General features: G+C 37.7%; 4 protein-coding genes across 6 annotated transcripts in view; 3 read left to right on the top strand and 1 right to left on the bottom strand.

Annotated features, from left to right (window-relative positions):
- abca7 (ATP-binding cassette, sub-family A (ABC1), member 7) overlaps nucleotides 1-2518 on the top strand; it is a 28706-nt gene extending 26188 nt beyond the window's left edge. The window contains exon 51 of the mRNA XM_079349928.1: nucleotides 480-2518. Coding sequence (XP_079206054.1) covers nucleotides 480-944 — 465 coding nt within the window. The 3' untranslated portion in view covers nucleotides 945-2518. The remainder of the gene's footprint in view (nucleotides 1-479) is intronic.
- LOC306827850 (uncharacterized protein) lies at nucleotides 1827-4997 on the bottom strand. Of its 2 annotated transcripts, XM_079349927.1 has the most exons (4): nucleotides 4898-4997; nucleotides 4174-4783; nucleotides 2858-3057; nucleotides 1827-2698 (listed from the first exon to the last, which is right to left on the bottom strand). In XM_079349927.1, exons 2-4 carry the CDS (start codon nucleotides 4771-4773, stop codon nucleotides 2557-2559), a joined length of 942 nt encoding a protein of 313 aa, XP_079206053.1. In that variant the 5' UTR covers nucleotides 4774-4783; nucleotides 4898-4997; the 3' UTR covers nucleotides 1827-2556. The 2 variants fall into 2 exon arrangements, with proteins under 2 accessions (XP_079206053.1, XP_079206052.1); XM_079349926.1 differs by having other exon boundaries at nucleotides 4174-4997.
- Nucleotides 4998-5761: 764 nt separating this feature from the next.
- Nucleotides 5762-11835, top strand: r3hdm4 (R3H domain containing 4). The gene is made up of 8 exons (XM_079350885.1): nucleotides 5762-5998; nucleotides 7014-7171; nucleotides 7416-7537; nucleotides 7754-7871; nucleotides 7957-8042; nucleotides 8452-8537; nucleotides 8977-9032; nucleotides 9504-11835. Exons 1-8 carry the CDS (start codon nucleotides 5958-5960, stop codon nucleotides 9605-9607), a joined length of 771 nt encoding a protein of 256 aa, XP_079207011.1. The 5' UTR covers nucleotides 5762-5957; the 3' UTR covers nucleotides 9608-11835.
- Nucleotides 11836-14606: 2771 nt separating this feature from the next.
- Nucleotides 14607-15032, top strand: part of arid3a (AT-rich interactive domain 3A) — a 37810-nt gene continuing 37384 nt past the window's right edge. For both annotated transcript variants that reach the window (XM_079350083.1, XM_079350082.1), the window contains exon 1: nucleotides 14607-14982. The gene's annotated coding sequence lies outside the window, so the exon portion shown is untranslated. The remainder of the gene's footprint in view (nucleotides 14983-15032) is intronic.

Here is a 15032-nt window from a genome sequence, read left to right as displayed (position 1 = left end):
TACATCTTTTAAGTATTTGACAAGTATTCCCTTGACATTCAAAACATTAAAAAAGTGTCCTCAGTCACATGTTTTCAAATGTTTATGGATCTGTAAATATCTGCTAAGTAAAAAAATGTAGATTAAATTCAAGCTTCAGGTTACTCAGGGGAATAGGTTGTTCAAAACAAACTGAAAGAAACATGTCATGTGTTTGGTTTGAGATTTCAATTTGCTGTCATTATGTAGGAATTATTGATTTTAATTTCTTTAATGGGGGGGTCTTGATTAAAATTGGAGTTTTAATTTGAGACAATGTAAGCTTGTGTAACCAGAAAAACAAGAAGACATTACGTATTCTTCCTCAGTACTTCTGCATTTGCAAGAAGAGAACGTCACAGCTGGCTATGGTTAGTTGTGAGGGATTAGGATAGACAAGGATTTTATAGATTAACCAAAGGCGGTATTAATATGACACTAACGCAAGCTCATTCTTGTAGGTGTTTGTCAACTTTGCCAAGGAGCAAACTGATGATGACGGCCTCACAGAAGTCATCGTTGGTAACAGCACACTGCAGATCAACCAGACTATGCTGCCCTCAAGGATTAACACTCCCATCATTCAACCAGAGCCACCAATCCCGCCCCCTGAGCCGAGCAAGAAGCAACAAAAGCAAGGTAAATCATCTGAAAGCAAACCAAAAGATGGTAAATCAAAGAAGGCAAAAACAACCAAGGCCAAAACTAAGGAGGGCAGAGCTAACGGAGAAAAAAGCAGCAGTACAGCGATGACCAGAATACCTCAGACCAGCCGGAGGGGCAGCATTGACTCAAACAGCAGTAATGGTGATATTGTGGCAGAATCCAGTAAATCCAGTAGATCCAAACACAGAGCAGAGAGCTCCACTAAAGATCCCTCTGCACTCTTTATTGTGGACGGCAACACACAGGACAGCTCAATGTGAAGTGAAGGGGTACAAAAAGAGCTGAGGAGGCAGGTTTAAAGGACCAACTACAGTCAAAAGCTTTTATACACAATAATGTTCATTTGAAGATTGCTCAATGTTGGCAGTGATCTCAATATGCAATATGTATCAGTGCAGGTCATGGGAGAAATAAGTTGATATGATGGACTTTAAAAGTATTACTGTTGACACTGAGTTGTCTAAGGTCAATTTATCGTTTGAAAGAACCAAAAGTTATAGCTTCCTTATATGGCTTTGGTGCCTTGTTCACCTCGCTTACAGATCTGTAGCTTTAAACCCTTATTTGGGTTTCTATATCTTACACTGTGTCTTCTCTGTCTGTCGTCTCATTAGTCCAAAGTGATGGTTTATTTATTCAGAAAGAAAATTATGCAAGATGCAATCTTTAAAAAACAAGATTTGGTGTTCCTCAGGGCCCAATCATAAGACCCATGACAATCTCATATTTATTTTGCAGAAAGCACTTTAAAAAGAAAATGCTGCAATTAATGATAAAATCTCCCTTCTATGTGTAAAATGTCTATTTGGGGATGGTTACGTAACATTAAACAGAATCTCTTTCGTGGAAAGTATTTTTACCGCATGTTTGTTGTTAAATATCTCGTAAATGTTTAATAATGAACTCTACAATTGTTATTGTTTTGTATATCAAGAACATACTTTGACTTTTGTCTGTATTTTTTTTATGAAGAGTTATTTGTCATTTGGCAAAATTCGACAAACAGGGTTTAGCAGGATTAGGGGGATTTTAGGGGGAAACTTTACGTCTGTTTTATGGTCATTTTATTTTTTTTATTATTAAGTGATGTTTGGATTGTTCACCTTACAGAGATATTTGACATCACAGCTTCCTGCTGAGCCATTATAATGTCTGAAAAGTACTTTGATTATAATTAAAATATTTTCAGGAAATCAAATTGAAAGTCCGGATACACAGACGAGACTTGGTACTGCAAAGTTGTTAGAAATTGTTTTACATAACATATCATTGTAAAGATCCGTCAAAGAAATGATGGTAGTGATCAGTTTGAATTGTAAACATAAAATGCAACAACATTGCCTTGTCAATGTCTGTTTATAATTTGAAGGTTTTTCTTTGTATTAAACTCTGTATTTATTTTTTTGACGTTTAAATAGTTACGGCTAATTGAATGTCCTATGCAGGTGGTCACTGTACTTTAAGCAGAGTTATTTATTCAAATATTATTACAATAGCGATTATAGGTTTAAGACCAAAGTATCAAAAGAGTTCATTTTTAAATTCAAACTATTTAAGTTTACCTGGTAAAGATTAACGTAAAGTGATGAATTAATGCAAGAAGATTGAGTTGGATTTAAGCAGTGAAACTTCATTTTGGAATGAAAGCCTGTTCTACTGAATGTACCTTTATTATGCTTGAAATGTAATACTTGAACATAAATGTAGCCATGCATCTACTGAAGGGTGTGCATTATATAGATAAAATATGCTAGCTAAGGTAAACAGAAGTATACAAAGTAAATGTCTGTCTGAAAGTGTTTTTCCTGAAGGAAATAAACATGTCATTTCTTGATTTTTGTTGTTTAACAAGGATTTTGTTGTGTCTCTGAGTCATTGCAGCATGTTGGGGGTCATTAGATTTTTCTTTGTCATTGCGAGGATCAGTGTTGGTTTTGGTGCGCAGAGAAGTGGAGGGAGCGTCCTCTTTCCGTTTACACTGTGTTCATCCACTGATGCTTCTGTGTCTGCTCCCCTGTTAAAAGATAAAAACACAATGGATACACTTACTATATTTAGTTGAGCACTGTGAACCATGTTGCTACCACAACAGACTGCCGGTCTGCCAGACAACGTATTAACTTAGGTGCCACTGGATAGATCAAAACTCTCCAGACTTTGAAACTACCGGTACTTTGAGTGGCAGCAGCGCAGCGCTGTCCTCGCGCCAGTCCTCCTGTCAGTACAGCTGGATGCAGCGTCAGAGAACCTTCTCATCCTTCCATCCGTGTCATCACCACCGCTCCTCTTCCTCCCCAATTTCTGTGTGACTGTCTGCAGCAGGGCGCTCAGACTGGAGAGGGAAATTTCAGGAAGCTGAAACTCAGCTGATCTCTGCACAGAGAGCGTGAGTCAGTAGTCATTACAGAAGGGACATAAAAAATGAAAAACTACATACATGAATCTGTTTGGAACAAAATTCATTCCTTCAAAACAGCTTTAAATGTCATTTTTAACTTGATCTGTCACATTTAGAAGATATACTGAGTGTGATCACAGGTGTAATAGTTCTGCAGCAAAACCTTTGCCTTTGAATATTATTTCTTCATATATACATTAATTTAGTGGAAATTGAGCTGAAATGTTCTTGTTTTTCCCCACTGAGGTGTGGACCATGCTTTTGAACAACCACAATTTAATGGTAAGTTATAGATATGTCTGGGCTCATCACCCAGATGTGGGCTTTCTATTTGAGGTAGGAATGACTTAACTTTGTCCCTGCATTGTCAGGACTCTGACTGTATGTAATCTCAGGTGTAAACAGACAACTGCTGCAAGGCTCACAGTGTGAGTTCGAATCCAGAGCAGGGAGAGTGCTAGTAAAGTATACAGGGGACATACAGTACCGGTATATCCTCCCCACACAGAGAGGGTATAACTTCTTTAATACTAAACTACTTATATGAGTTGGTTTGAGACAAGTTTAACAGAGAGTTCAAAGCAGTCTGTTTATTTTTTTTACAACTAAAATAAAGAGTACTTATCCTTTAGCATCCTATACTCATGTTGATGTGTGAAATGTTTGGTGTTATAAAAAATAAATATCACACTTTCTCTCTTGAGGTTATTGATGTCCAATTTTCACAAAGGTTTATAAAGAGTCACACGTGTAATGTTGGTGTGGTAATAGAAATTGTGCTTGGCTGTGTGTTATTTTAATGGGGCTTGACTTCCCTGCTTGCTGTAGCCTACATGAATAAATACACTAATCTGCTTCCCGCTATAATTTTTGTGTAGCAAACTCAGTTAATATTTTCACCATCATTTAGGTTCAATTTTTTTTCATGCTTGTTTAAGTATTATTCTCAACTTTTAATCTAAATCTTGTTTTCTTCTGGGCTAACATGTTCTTCCCTTTATATTTGACTACTTTCTTCTTTCCCTTGAGTAATTCATGATCACAGTAGTAGACGTAGAACATTATGGTCAGCTTGACCTTTGTTTACTCACACTTTTAGAGAGCAGAGGATTGTCTATCCATGGCCTGCTGTCTGGAACTCCTGTTGCAAACATTTCACTTGTGCCACCTTTAATTGTGAAGTTTGAGGAGATGTTGCTGGTTTGCTTTGATAAACTGAGCGGAGGAAGAGGGGTGTGACAACTCTTCGTCTTCAGACACTGAGGAGCTGCTTGAAGTGGAATTGGAGGGGGCAACACGAGCCAAGGACTTACTGTTTGTTTGGTGTCAGCGTCAAAATTGATTTCTCGGATAAAATTAGTTGTTCGTTCCTCTGAGATATTAAGAGATGGCTCATTCTTGTTGGTCACTGGTGTCATTTTACTTTCTGAGCTGCTGTCCTCCTCCTCCAGTGGCTCCTTTGCTGCAGCCAAAAGAGGCATTAGATTGACACAAAGCCTCAATATATCCGCTGATGTCTCTCCTTCTGCAGCAAGATTGCTATTATTTGATGCTGCAATTTTAGCCTTCTCCTTTGACTTCATAGTTCTCTCCCTGGGAGCTGATTTCTTTACTTTACGTACAATCATAGGAAATGTAGTGTCCTCATGTTGTTCTGGATTCACGGTCCCTGTCTTCTTCTCTTTATACATTCCAAGATGTCTATAAAAGTACATTCAAGAATCTCTTCCGGCAATGTATAAACATCTCTAAAAAAATAAATAAAATCAAATTACAACAAAAGAAATGTCCAAACTTTTCTGAGTCTGTCTGTACCCTTTCTCCCAAGCAGTAGTGAATAAGCACAGAACAATTAGATGACTTTGTGGAAGGCCTATTAAACTGGCTGCTATGGTAACACACACACACACACACACACACACACACACACACACACAAACCCATAATGAATGGGAAAATCTCTTTGTTATTTTGGATTTAGTCAAAAGAGGGATTATGCCTGAGCCCAAACAATTTACAGAAGTCTACGTTGCATAGAGGTTTAAAGTTCAAGGTTCAAGATGGATTCAGTTTGACCAGTATGGCTGAATTATTTTGATAAAAGATTGTCTATAAATAAGATGAGTCTCTACTGTTTCGTAAGAGAAACTGTTTCAAGGACATGTACATTGACTTTTACCCCACAAGACTGATTAAATGAACTTGGAAGAGTGGGCTAAAAGAGAATTAAGTTTGATTACATTTAAACTTTAATATAATATGGATAGAAAGTAGATCTGCAGCAGGCACAAAGACACAACAGATGCATGAGAAAAAAACACAAGAGAAATGTGAAACACTGAAGTTTCCGCCAAAAACAATTGGACACATATTCTTAAATCACGAGCATTACTTTTTAGAATCTAATGTAGGCCTCTCTGGACAATAAGCAGCCCACTTACGGCCATCAAATAAGGATGGTTAAATTACCATACTCTATGTCAACATGGGCATAGTTCTCGTTGTTTGTGTGATTTGGCCCAAAATGTCCCAAACTATTGTTTCTAGTGGTTAGAATAAAAATTAAAAATAAATAAAATAAAAATAAATCATTTAAATAGCTGTACTTTAATGATGTATGAACAAAGTTAGCGAGACTCATCAAATGTAACAGTCTATGAATGTAACTACAGAGTGAGAGCTCTTGTGTTTCGTCCCATCTTTGCTTGTGGGGGGAGTACAACGGTTCTGCCCTGCTGTCAAATTAGCAGCTAAGGAGCTAGCTTAGCCATTTACACGATAATCTGCCAAACAACTCACAGCTTTATCACTGTGTTTACTCATCACACCTTGGATAGAGGTCGTGGATCCTTTCCGTTTGATTTGCTGGAATAAGATGGTCGTTTTGACAAATAACAATGAAGACCAGGATTATATGTGAGTAAACCTTTAGCCTGAGATAGCTTATGGCTTGATTTAAATACCCGTATTGTTAGTTTACGGCAGGAAGGAGGAGCTGTTTATGGTTTAAGATAAATAAGCTGTACAAGCTCTTAGTTTAAAACGTGCCTTGTTGGAACGCTTTTATTTGTAGGGTTTAAAAGTATGAGTTTAATCATCTGTCCCTGTTAGCATTTAGCAGCTAGGAGCTAAACAGCTAGCTGACCTATATTAGTTGAAGTGGATCTGTAACTTCATATGTTCTCAAACAGGGCAGGGTGTTTGCCAACTGGCTTTTTGTAACTTTTCGCACAAAATGTAGACATTCAGTTGCCTAAGTAATATATGTTATTGTATGGAAAATAATGGTATTTTACATGTTAAAATTTTTGGCAAGGCTTTTTACCCAATGTTTACATGTCATGGTTAAACTATCTCCATGTGGTAAACCAAGGCAAACTTCTATATGGTAAACTTCATATAATGCTGCTGGATTTGTGTTGATATCAACCTGCAGTGCAGAGGCTAAAAATGGTGTCTGTGTCTGCTGAGCATGTTGGTGACTCTGGCAGAAAAGCCAGATGAGGCTCTTCACTCTACACACACTGACCTACATCTGAAGCCTCAGGAGGAGGCTCTTGTAGCTTCACTCTCATATACTGCAGATACAAAAAAAACAAACAGATGCAGACAGGCAAACAGCTTTTTGAAGATGTTCAGCTCTCGCATTAAATGCATCTGTTCGTCTGTTTTGTTCTTCTTGAACAACATGTACAGATGTACTGCATGTACATAAAAATACAGCATTTCATAATATCATCCAGATTCCATTAACTATGCCAAGGTACAAGGTCACCCCCAGTTTCTGGACTTTAAAGGGGACATATTATAAAAAATACATCTGTACAGTGTTTTTTGTGAAGTTTTTGAATATTTATTTGGGTAACCTGAGTGTCTATCGACTCACAAAATGTGAAATAAATCCATCCAGTCATTTGTTCTATTTTTTCAGCCTGATAGAGGAGCGCAAATGCACCTCCCTGCCCAGCTCACCCGCCAAGAGAGTGTCACCAGCCAAAAAGAAGCAGTTCTATATCAACCAAGCCATCCGAAACTCTGACCTCACTCCTCGTGCCAAAGGCAAGAAGAGCCTCCGTCGACTGGAGAACAGTAAGCTCTCACTTCGCGTCATTTTAATGTAGAATGTTTTCAGCCCCTTATTAGGACTAATCCCTGATGAACCAACCTTTTAAGTCTTTGGTGCCTTCAAAGAATGTAAACAAGCCTTGGTATTTAAATTCTTCTTATGCTGCAGAAGACAGTTTTTAAGATTAAGACTTGTGATTCATTAATCTGCCACATATCAGCATCATCCATCTCTTTCTTCTTCTTCTTCTTCTTCTTTGACATTTAGCTCGCTTTCTTGCTAATCTACTTGAGAGGGATGAATGCTCCAAAGATGACCTGGAAGTTTGCAGTAACCCAGCAATCCCGTCCATCTTCACCGAAGCCTGCACCAACGGACACTACATAGAGGTAAGATGTCTTTAGCTCGGCTACAAGTTCACAGCAGGAGTGCCTTCTGATCTGTCATGAGTTAGCTTCTTGCTAAAGAAAACAGAATAACTGAAGACTAAATGTTTTAGGACTTTAACTTTCATCTTTTAAGTACGATCCAAGCATTATCAGAAAACATTCAAGAAATGATCCTTTACATTGTGACTAATACTCTTCTTTCTCTCGTTGTCTTAGCCGTGGAATGACTTCATGAATTGCTCCGGCGAGGAGCAGGAGAGGCTCTTGTCTCTGCTGGAGCAGGAGGGGGCCCAGAAAAAAACAACCAGCAAGCTCCTCAAAGACCAGAGGAATGGTGAGTGTCAGCACTTTGTTTGCTTGTTTACGTTGGCTGTTTTTGAGTGCGACTGACTGGCTGACTTTCACTCCTCTGTCCACAGTAAACCTTGCCTTTACTGCTCAGGATTGTTTTCAGAGGATCGATCGCAGGCTACGAACAACTCTGAGACGGAAACAAATCCCCATCGTGAGTGACGTTTCTTCTTCCACTTCTCAGTGACATGTAAAGCCTCGTGTTCTTGTCTATTCTCCATCCGTCAGTGGTAACCTGTGGAAGACTCGTTGACCTGTTTTTGTTTTTTTCCCCTCTTTTGGACTCATGTCTCATACAGCTCTGCTGTTTAACAAACCAAAAGGCTGGCAGCGTCTTGTCTCATAGTCACAATTATATAAGTCCATTTTGCTTCCTGATTGCTTTCCTTTGTGTACATATCTACTTTTAGAAAACAGTGGCCTGCTGTTCCAGTTTTAAGCCCTAAGGTGTGACACTGGTACGAGTTACCAAGGAAGCTTGCACAAGCAAAAACAATGTATTAGAACCCCATTGTTCTTGAGATCTAACGTCTTGGCTACTTCACTTCTTTTTCTCCTCACAGGGAACTGTGGAAGTACTTGAGGAAAACCTTCTGAGCTTCTTCAATGCTCAACCTCACTCAGTTTACACAACCAACCTCGGCAGCAGGTAGAAATCCTTGTACTGTTGTCCCACAGTCATAAATCTGTTAAATCTTCTCTGACTAAAAGTATAAAGGTGTATTTAAACTACGTTTGACCTTTTTTATATGAGATCAGGGGCTGTTCTCCCACACACCAAACTTACATTTCTTGAATGAATATTATCAATTGTTGGTGAGAATTACAACATGGATATAATTGATCATTTTAAGCCCATATTTTCTTTTGATTAACCAGTATAATGTCATACTCTGACCAGTATGATCATAGATATTTTATTAAATTGGATTCTGTGCTGGAAAGAGGTCTTCAGGAGTTTAATGTTTAACTTTGTCTAATCTCTGTACTTTATTTAACATCCATCAGAAGGAGCTTATACCGACTGTGTGTTTTTTTTTTACAACCTGTAAATGCCTTGAACTGGTTGATTCTTTGTTTGTGTTCAGCTTTGAGAGGCTGCTGCTTCATGCCGTCTGCCAGTACATGGACCTCGTCTCTGCAAGTGAGTGGAAACACCAGTTAGGAAAACTGGACTCGTATTGAAGTCTTTTCAGTTTTGTTCTACTTTAAATAGTGTTTAGATTGTGGTTGGGATATCGGATGGCCTTTTTTTTTTTTTTTTTTAAAGTGAAAACGGAAAACAAAGATTTCAGCCACTTTAGGATACAAAGTGTTAAACGTTTGGGAGGAAATATAGACGGAGAGCTCAGGGAGTAGTTTAAGTTGACATGAGACTTTGCATGTAAAATCTGTACATAGATTGAACTGACGTACGTCTTCCCCCCCAGGTATTGCATGTGTGTAAAACTGTAACGACAGCACAAAAACAGTTGTATAAAAGATTCTCACCATTTACAAAAAAAGTTTGGATTCACATTTTCCTGTTTATAGTTAGTTACAAAGCCAGCTTTGTGTTTCTCCGTCCCAGGAGAGTGATCAAAGTCTATTTGTTTTTTTTTGGTTCGACCCTTAGGCACCGACTACAAAGGCTCACGGCAGACTGAAGTGGTGAACAAACAAGAGGAGTTTCTCCCCCCTGGACGTTTGCTGTCTGCCTACCTTGAGCAGATGAGCTGAGACAGTCCTTGTTTCCCTGTTGTCTTCACAGCTCTGCTACAGGCGGGAGCCAGGAGAGATGTAGATAAAGTGTGCAGACTGTAAGCGTCTGTGTCATGTCTACAAAGCTCAGAAGTCAAAACTGAAAAACGCCTGCTTTTCTTTCTCTGGGTTGTCCCTGCAGTTAATTTCCAAAACATTGCATCCAGAACAAATCACAGTTCATAACATGTTAAAAGGGGTTTACATAATGAAGTTTGGTCATAAATATGAAATAGAAGCTCACAATCCGTAGATATGTAGCTATGCTGTGGTTTGTTGTCATCTAAAAAGACATGAAGCTGTCTGACCTGAGCCCAAACAAACCCGCATCACAGAAAACCTCTTTGCTGAATTGTGGTCACATAACCGCTTTTAATCACATGTTACATTTTCTGCCCCACTCTTGAGATCCGTATAGGTTCCCAAGCTGTTATTTATCCCCTCACACAGTTACGGTTTTATAGGTCATTAAATGAAAGCCTATGATTATATGAAAACAGCTTTAGGGAACTGTTTGGATTCATGATTGTAAGTGAGATCGTTGTAATCCGATGAGTTAATTTCTCATGTGGACTTCACTAAAATCCGTTCACAAAGAGGTTTTGAAAGTTCAAAGGCATTATGACTCAGCGAAGCTATAAAGTTGAACTAGTAGAGCTGAAAATCCTTAAAGCCATAGTTGCTTCATGTTGTCTTTTTTTTCAGATTGCTAATGTTTATTTGGACAAAATATTTGTCTTCAGACAAGATAAAAAAAAAGTTTTTTGTTTTTTTAAAGCAATTTAATTAAGTTTATCACTACTTCATCCTATCACTCTTACTCTATCACTAACTGATTCACTTGTTTTATCTCTCACTCTTAATGGCACCACTGGTTGGTGAGAACTCAATTATTGATATCAATTTGATTAATTTATCGAAGCACAAAGTCATTACAGTTCAGTAATATTCACTTTAAAAACATATTTGAAATTATCGTGTAAGCCGTCCTTGTTGTATAAAGGACATTTTGTGAAACGGAGAACTCAATGTAATGCATCTCAGCCTGTAGGCTTTGTGTGAGGTTATGAAGCATGAATATTAATAATCTCTATCATCTTAGGGACACACGTCTCGAAACAAGGACGTGAAGTAACTCTTTTGTTATATACTTGGGACATGACGTTTTTCCTTGATCATTTTGTTTGTGTGATTTATAAGACAGAACTGCATGTACATCATCTCTCTTAAGTTACAATTTCCCCAGAATGTTTCTCGTCGAGCATTGTGAAGCCTCGTCTCCTTTTCTATACCAGATGTGTTACAGCAACATTTTTTTTAAGACACAGGCTACAATATGTTTACACTTTTCACCACCAAACTGTTCATGTACAAATGCAGGATTTATTAACATGCATAAACATACCTTATACAGGCCTTACATTTGCTCATGTGTAGAGAAACGGTACTGTCAGATGTATTCATTGACTCTGTTTACACAGCTTCTGTCTTCATATGTCCAGGTGATGTTGGGATGAGTTATACTGTATGTGCAGTAGATGTGTTATCGGTGGAAAAATGGTCACCTTCAAAGCTGTTTTGATGGTTAAAAGAGTTTCGAGCAGAGTTTAGACTTTCAGGTCGTTTGAGTTTCATTATTTACTTTTAAAACTCAAGAAAAACACTTCTGCCTTAGCAACACAGATTTCTCTGTTTTTCTTTGTACATGTATTTCTACATTTGCACTCGGCTGGATTTTTGAAACCGTTTATTTAAAAAAAGAAATATTCTTTTTTTTTTTATAATATACTGTTGTTGGCAGTGTAACAAAACGTGACCTGTTGGTGCATTTGGTCAAACAACCAAAGTGTGTGTTTGTTGCATTTAAATCTTTTTTCTCAGGCTTTCAAACGTCTCACTCTGAATGTCATGTAGTGATCTCACATGGTGTCATTTTCAAAATACTGTATCTGCTAGGAAGATGGTCAGATTGTGTTCAACCCCGACATCTCGGGGTGCTGCCAACTTTTGAAATTCACGTAGAAGTAGTGGTGCTGTAAATATTGAACTCAGATAATTGACTCGTGCCAACATTTGAAGAGCCTCTATTAGTCTGAAAGCTTTATACTCTAGACTGACACATCCCTGTGTGTGTATGTGTATATAATGTGTGTGTGCTTCAGTACCTATTTATGATTATTACTGCATCTATTAAATGATTGAAAATATTCCCTCTTTTTGTTGGGTATTTTTAAACATTTTAATAAACCTCAGTTAAGGACCCTTGATCGCCGGGAAGTAAGAAAAAGCAGTACCTAATGTTGCTCAAAGGTCATGTCTATTTAATAACACTTCACGTCAATGTCAAGCTCTCATTATTCTGGACACCCTCACCCACTTTTGGTGGACTCGTACATACTATGTTTACATGATGGTTCATAAAGCTTTAAATGCACATTTCAAACCAAACAACGAAAAGACTGATTAACAGTATAAGATCTCTTTGAAAGACAACTATTTAAAACCATACTTGGCAAACTTTCATTACTTCTGTGACAGAACAGGAACGCCCTGCAGCGTCTTTATTCCCATCCACTAGATGGCGGCACAGTACAAAGAAACAGGTCCGATATTAAGTGTGATTTATTCCCTCAGTGACCGTTTTTAATTTAACCGAAACAGCCTTGAGGGCTTTTTGCGGTTAGTCCAAATAATGTTAAAACTCAATGACAGTTTGATAGCCATAAAAAGAACAGTTGAAGATGTGAACATTTTCAAAACAAAAGCTCAGCAGAGGCCAAATCATCCAGTTGGAAACAGCGAAATAAATAAATGAATGAATGAAGAAAATAAATTAAACCTTTATTGATTAATGGGAATTTGCTCGAGTGGCTTCTTTACAATGAAAAAAGCAACACTAAAAGACCCAAAGAAGTATGGAGGGTTGAAGACAAGTGTTAATCTAAGACAATATGAGGCACTATGCAGCATGGATTTTTACAATTATTTCGTCATATTAAAGTATTTTTTTAAGTTTAAACTACACATAAAGAGTATTTTGAAACAATAAGAGAAATATTCAAGCGTTCACATTTGTATTCACTTAAGGACAAGAGGTGTGTTTTTTGTGGAAAAATATATATAATATATAAAAAAATATATAAAGATAACACATTTTTTAGGTTTGCAAGTGAAACACTTTTTTTAACAGATGGGAATGGAACAATTACAAAAGTAATACTGTGCGAGATTAATGTTAAAATAATGCACTGTGGTAATGCCAACATTATTTCTGCACTGTGAGAAATCTACATCAGAAACACAAATACCATCAATACTAAAAATATATATCTTTTTCAAATCTACAGTGTGTTGTGTTTTCCATAAACATTTATTTTCTTGTTTTAAATCCTAACATCATTGTGGCTATAAAACCTGATCTGTTCTCACTGCACAGACTAACATGAGCTGTAACGCGTCAGTGAACCCTTAGACACTTAAAGTGTTTTAATGTCAAATGTGAAATTAGTCTCAGGTCATGTTTAATCTTGATTTCATTTCTCACCGTGTCAACGAACTTGTGTCCTGAATGTTTTTCCATGTGATGAGGCAGATCATTTTCATGTTTCAAATATCTGTCTTCATTTTATTTAACAGCTGCAACCAGCCATTGAACACTCAGCACCCACTGGCCATTTGTCATGGTCACATTTAGGAAAAGAGAGATGGCCATGCAGGGATTACTGTAATGCTGAAAACAGTTGTGAGTTGAGGACAGAAAAGACTAACTAGTCAGACTTTTTCTGACTACTTTTTCTGAATGGCTTATTTTTAGTCTTTTATCTTTTAAAATATGCAGTTTTAACTGCACAGTTCAATTTATACAAATTGCTCATTTGCTTACATTCTGGGTTGTTATTTTATCACTCTGTAACGTTTAATTAGAGAATCTGAAGGAGTTTTAAATTTTCTAAATTCATTGTACCTCAATATGCTGAATGCATGCACTTTGTTTCGCATTTGTAGCAGTTTATTATGGTTTTAATTTGATACATGTTTTTTTTTTTTTTAAAACACTGTCATTTGTCAACCTTTAGACATTCTGGCATGTTATTTGAGCATCTGTCAAATAAAAGCAGCAGCTGTGTACTATCTAGTGTTAGGGGTTAATCATCAATGTGTCACAGTTTATTCATTAATTCAGTTAGCAGGACTTCACACATGTTCTGTAGGTTATAAGAGTTGAATTGAATTTAAGAATTCAAGTGAATTCCTCCTAAACTAAATAGACCAATGTGTACCTTCATATTCTCCGTGAGAGTGTTGTGAGGCTATACAGAAGGAAATGACAGTGTATCAGTGAACTGGATCTAAATAAAATTAAGCATCAAGACGTTAATACAAGAGGCTGGTTATCAATTTCTCTTGTCTTACCTGATCAAATCTTTACACTAGAGAAACTACATGATGTATGCCTATATATTTCATGTTTACAGTATTGTTTTTCTTTTTGTTACACCATACAGCATTTCGTCTTTCTTAATGTATGCAAATGAGAACAATTACAAATAAATGAATCATGTGTATAGGCCTAGTGACAATGTTTAGTACCTACTACATGTCAATAAATTGTAAAACATTTTATTTGACTACTTTATCAATGAGATAGACTCATTAAGCCTATAGTGTCACTATTGTTGCGTCAAACCCGTTTGGTGTGCATGAAGTTTAACTGCTGTCAGGGTGACGGGTTCATATGCTGGACCGTTTGAAAAAGAAAGGTAAAGTTTGAGATTATGATTTATAACCGCCTCTCTGTTTTATTCTCACGGCAGCCTATAGTACAACTCCACCTTTCTTCTTGTCCCACTCCTACACGCCCACCTCACATCCCTACACTTATACTGACAGCCCCCCTGCTCTGGAGAGGTGGAGGGGGATATCGTAGAGGGGGCTGGCCCGCTTGCTGATTCAGAGGTTAGGAATTTGCATCTGATTACTGTTTGTCAACCAATGATCTGACTGTGCAAGCTAGCGAGTCTCTCCACGCCTCTCTCTCTCTCTCTCTCTCTGTGCGTTGCGGGGTCTCTCGTCCTCAAACTGACTCTCTCTCTCTCTCTCTCTCTCTCTCTCTCTCTCTCTCTCTCTCTCTCTCACTCTGAAAACACAATCACACGCCACTGCCGATTGCGTGGATATCATGCAGTCTAATGAAACCACGTTATTAGCTTATAATCACGACAGTCACATCCCCTCTTCCTCTTGTTTTCGGTGTGTGTAATCGGAGTGGGAGACTCGTATCCAGAGAGACGGTGGAAAACTGGAATGTTCCTTCCGGTTCCAAACAGTGTAAAAACGGAACGGAAGCCGATGCGGTAAGTAACATCTCTGTATCTCTCTTTGGTCACTGTATATGACGTTACGC

Source organism: Symphodus melops (genome assembly GCF_947650265.1).
Source record: "Symphodus melops genome assembly, chromosome: 8".
In the NCBI taxonomy this organism is placed as follows: Eukaryota; Metazoa; Chordata; class Actinopteri; order Labriformes; family Labridae; genus Symphodus; species Symphodus melops.
The sequence above is the reverse complement of the archived record's forward strand: the minus strand, read 5'-3'. Positions and strand labels throughout refer to the sequence as shown.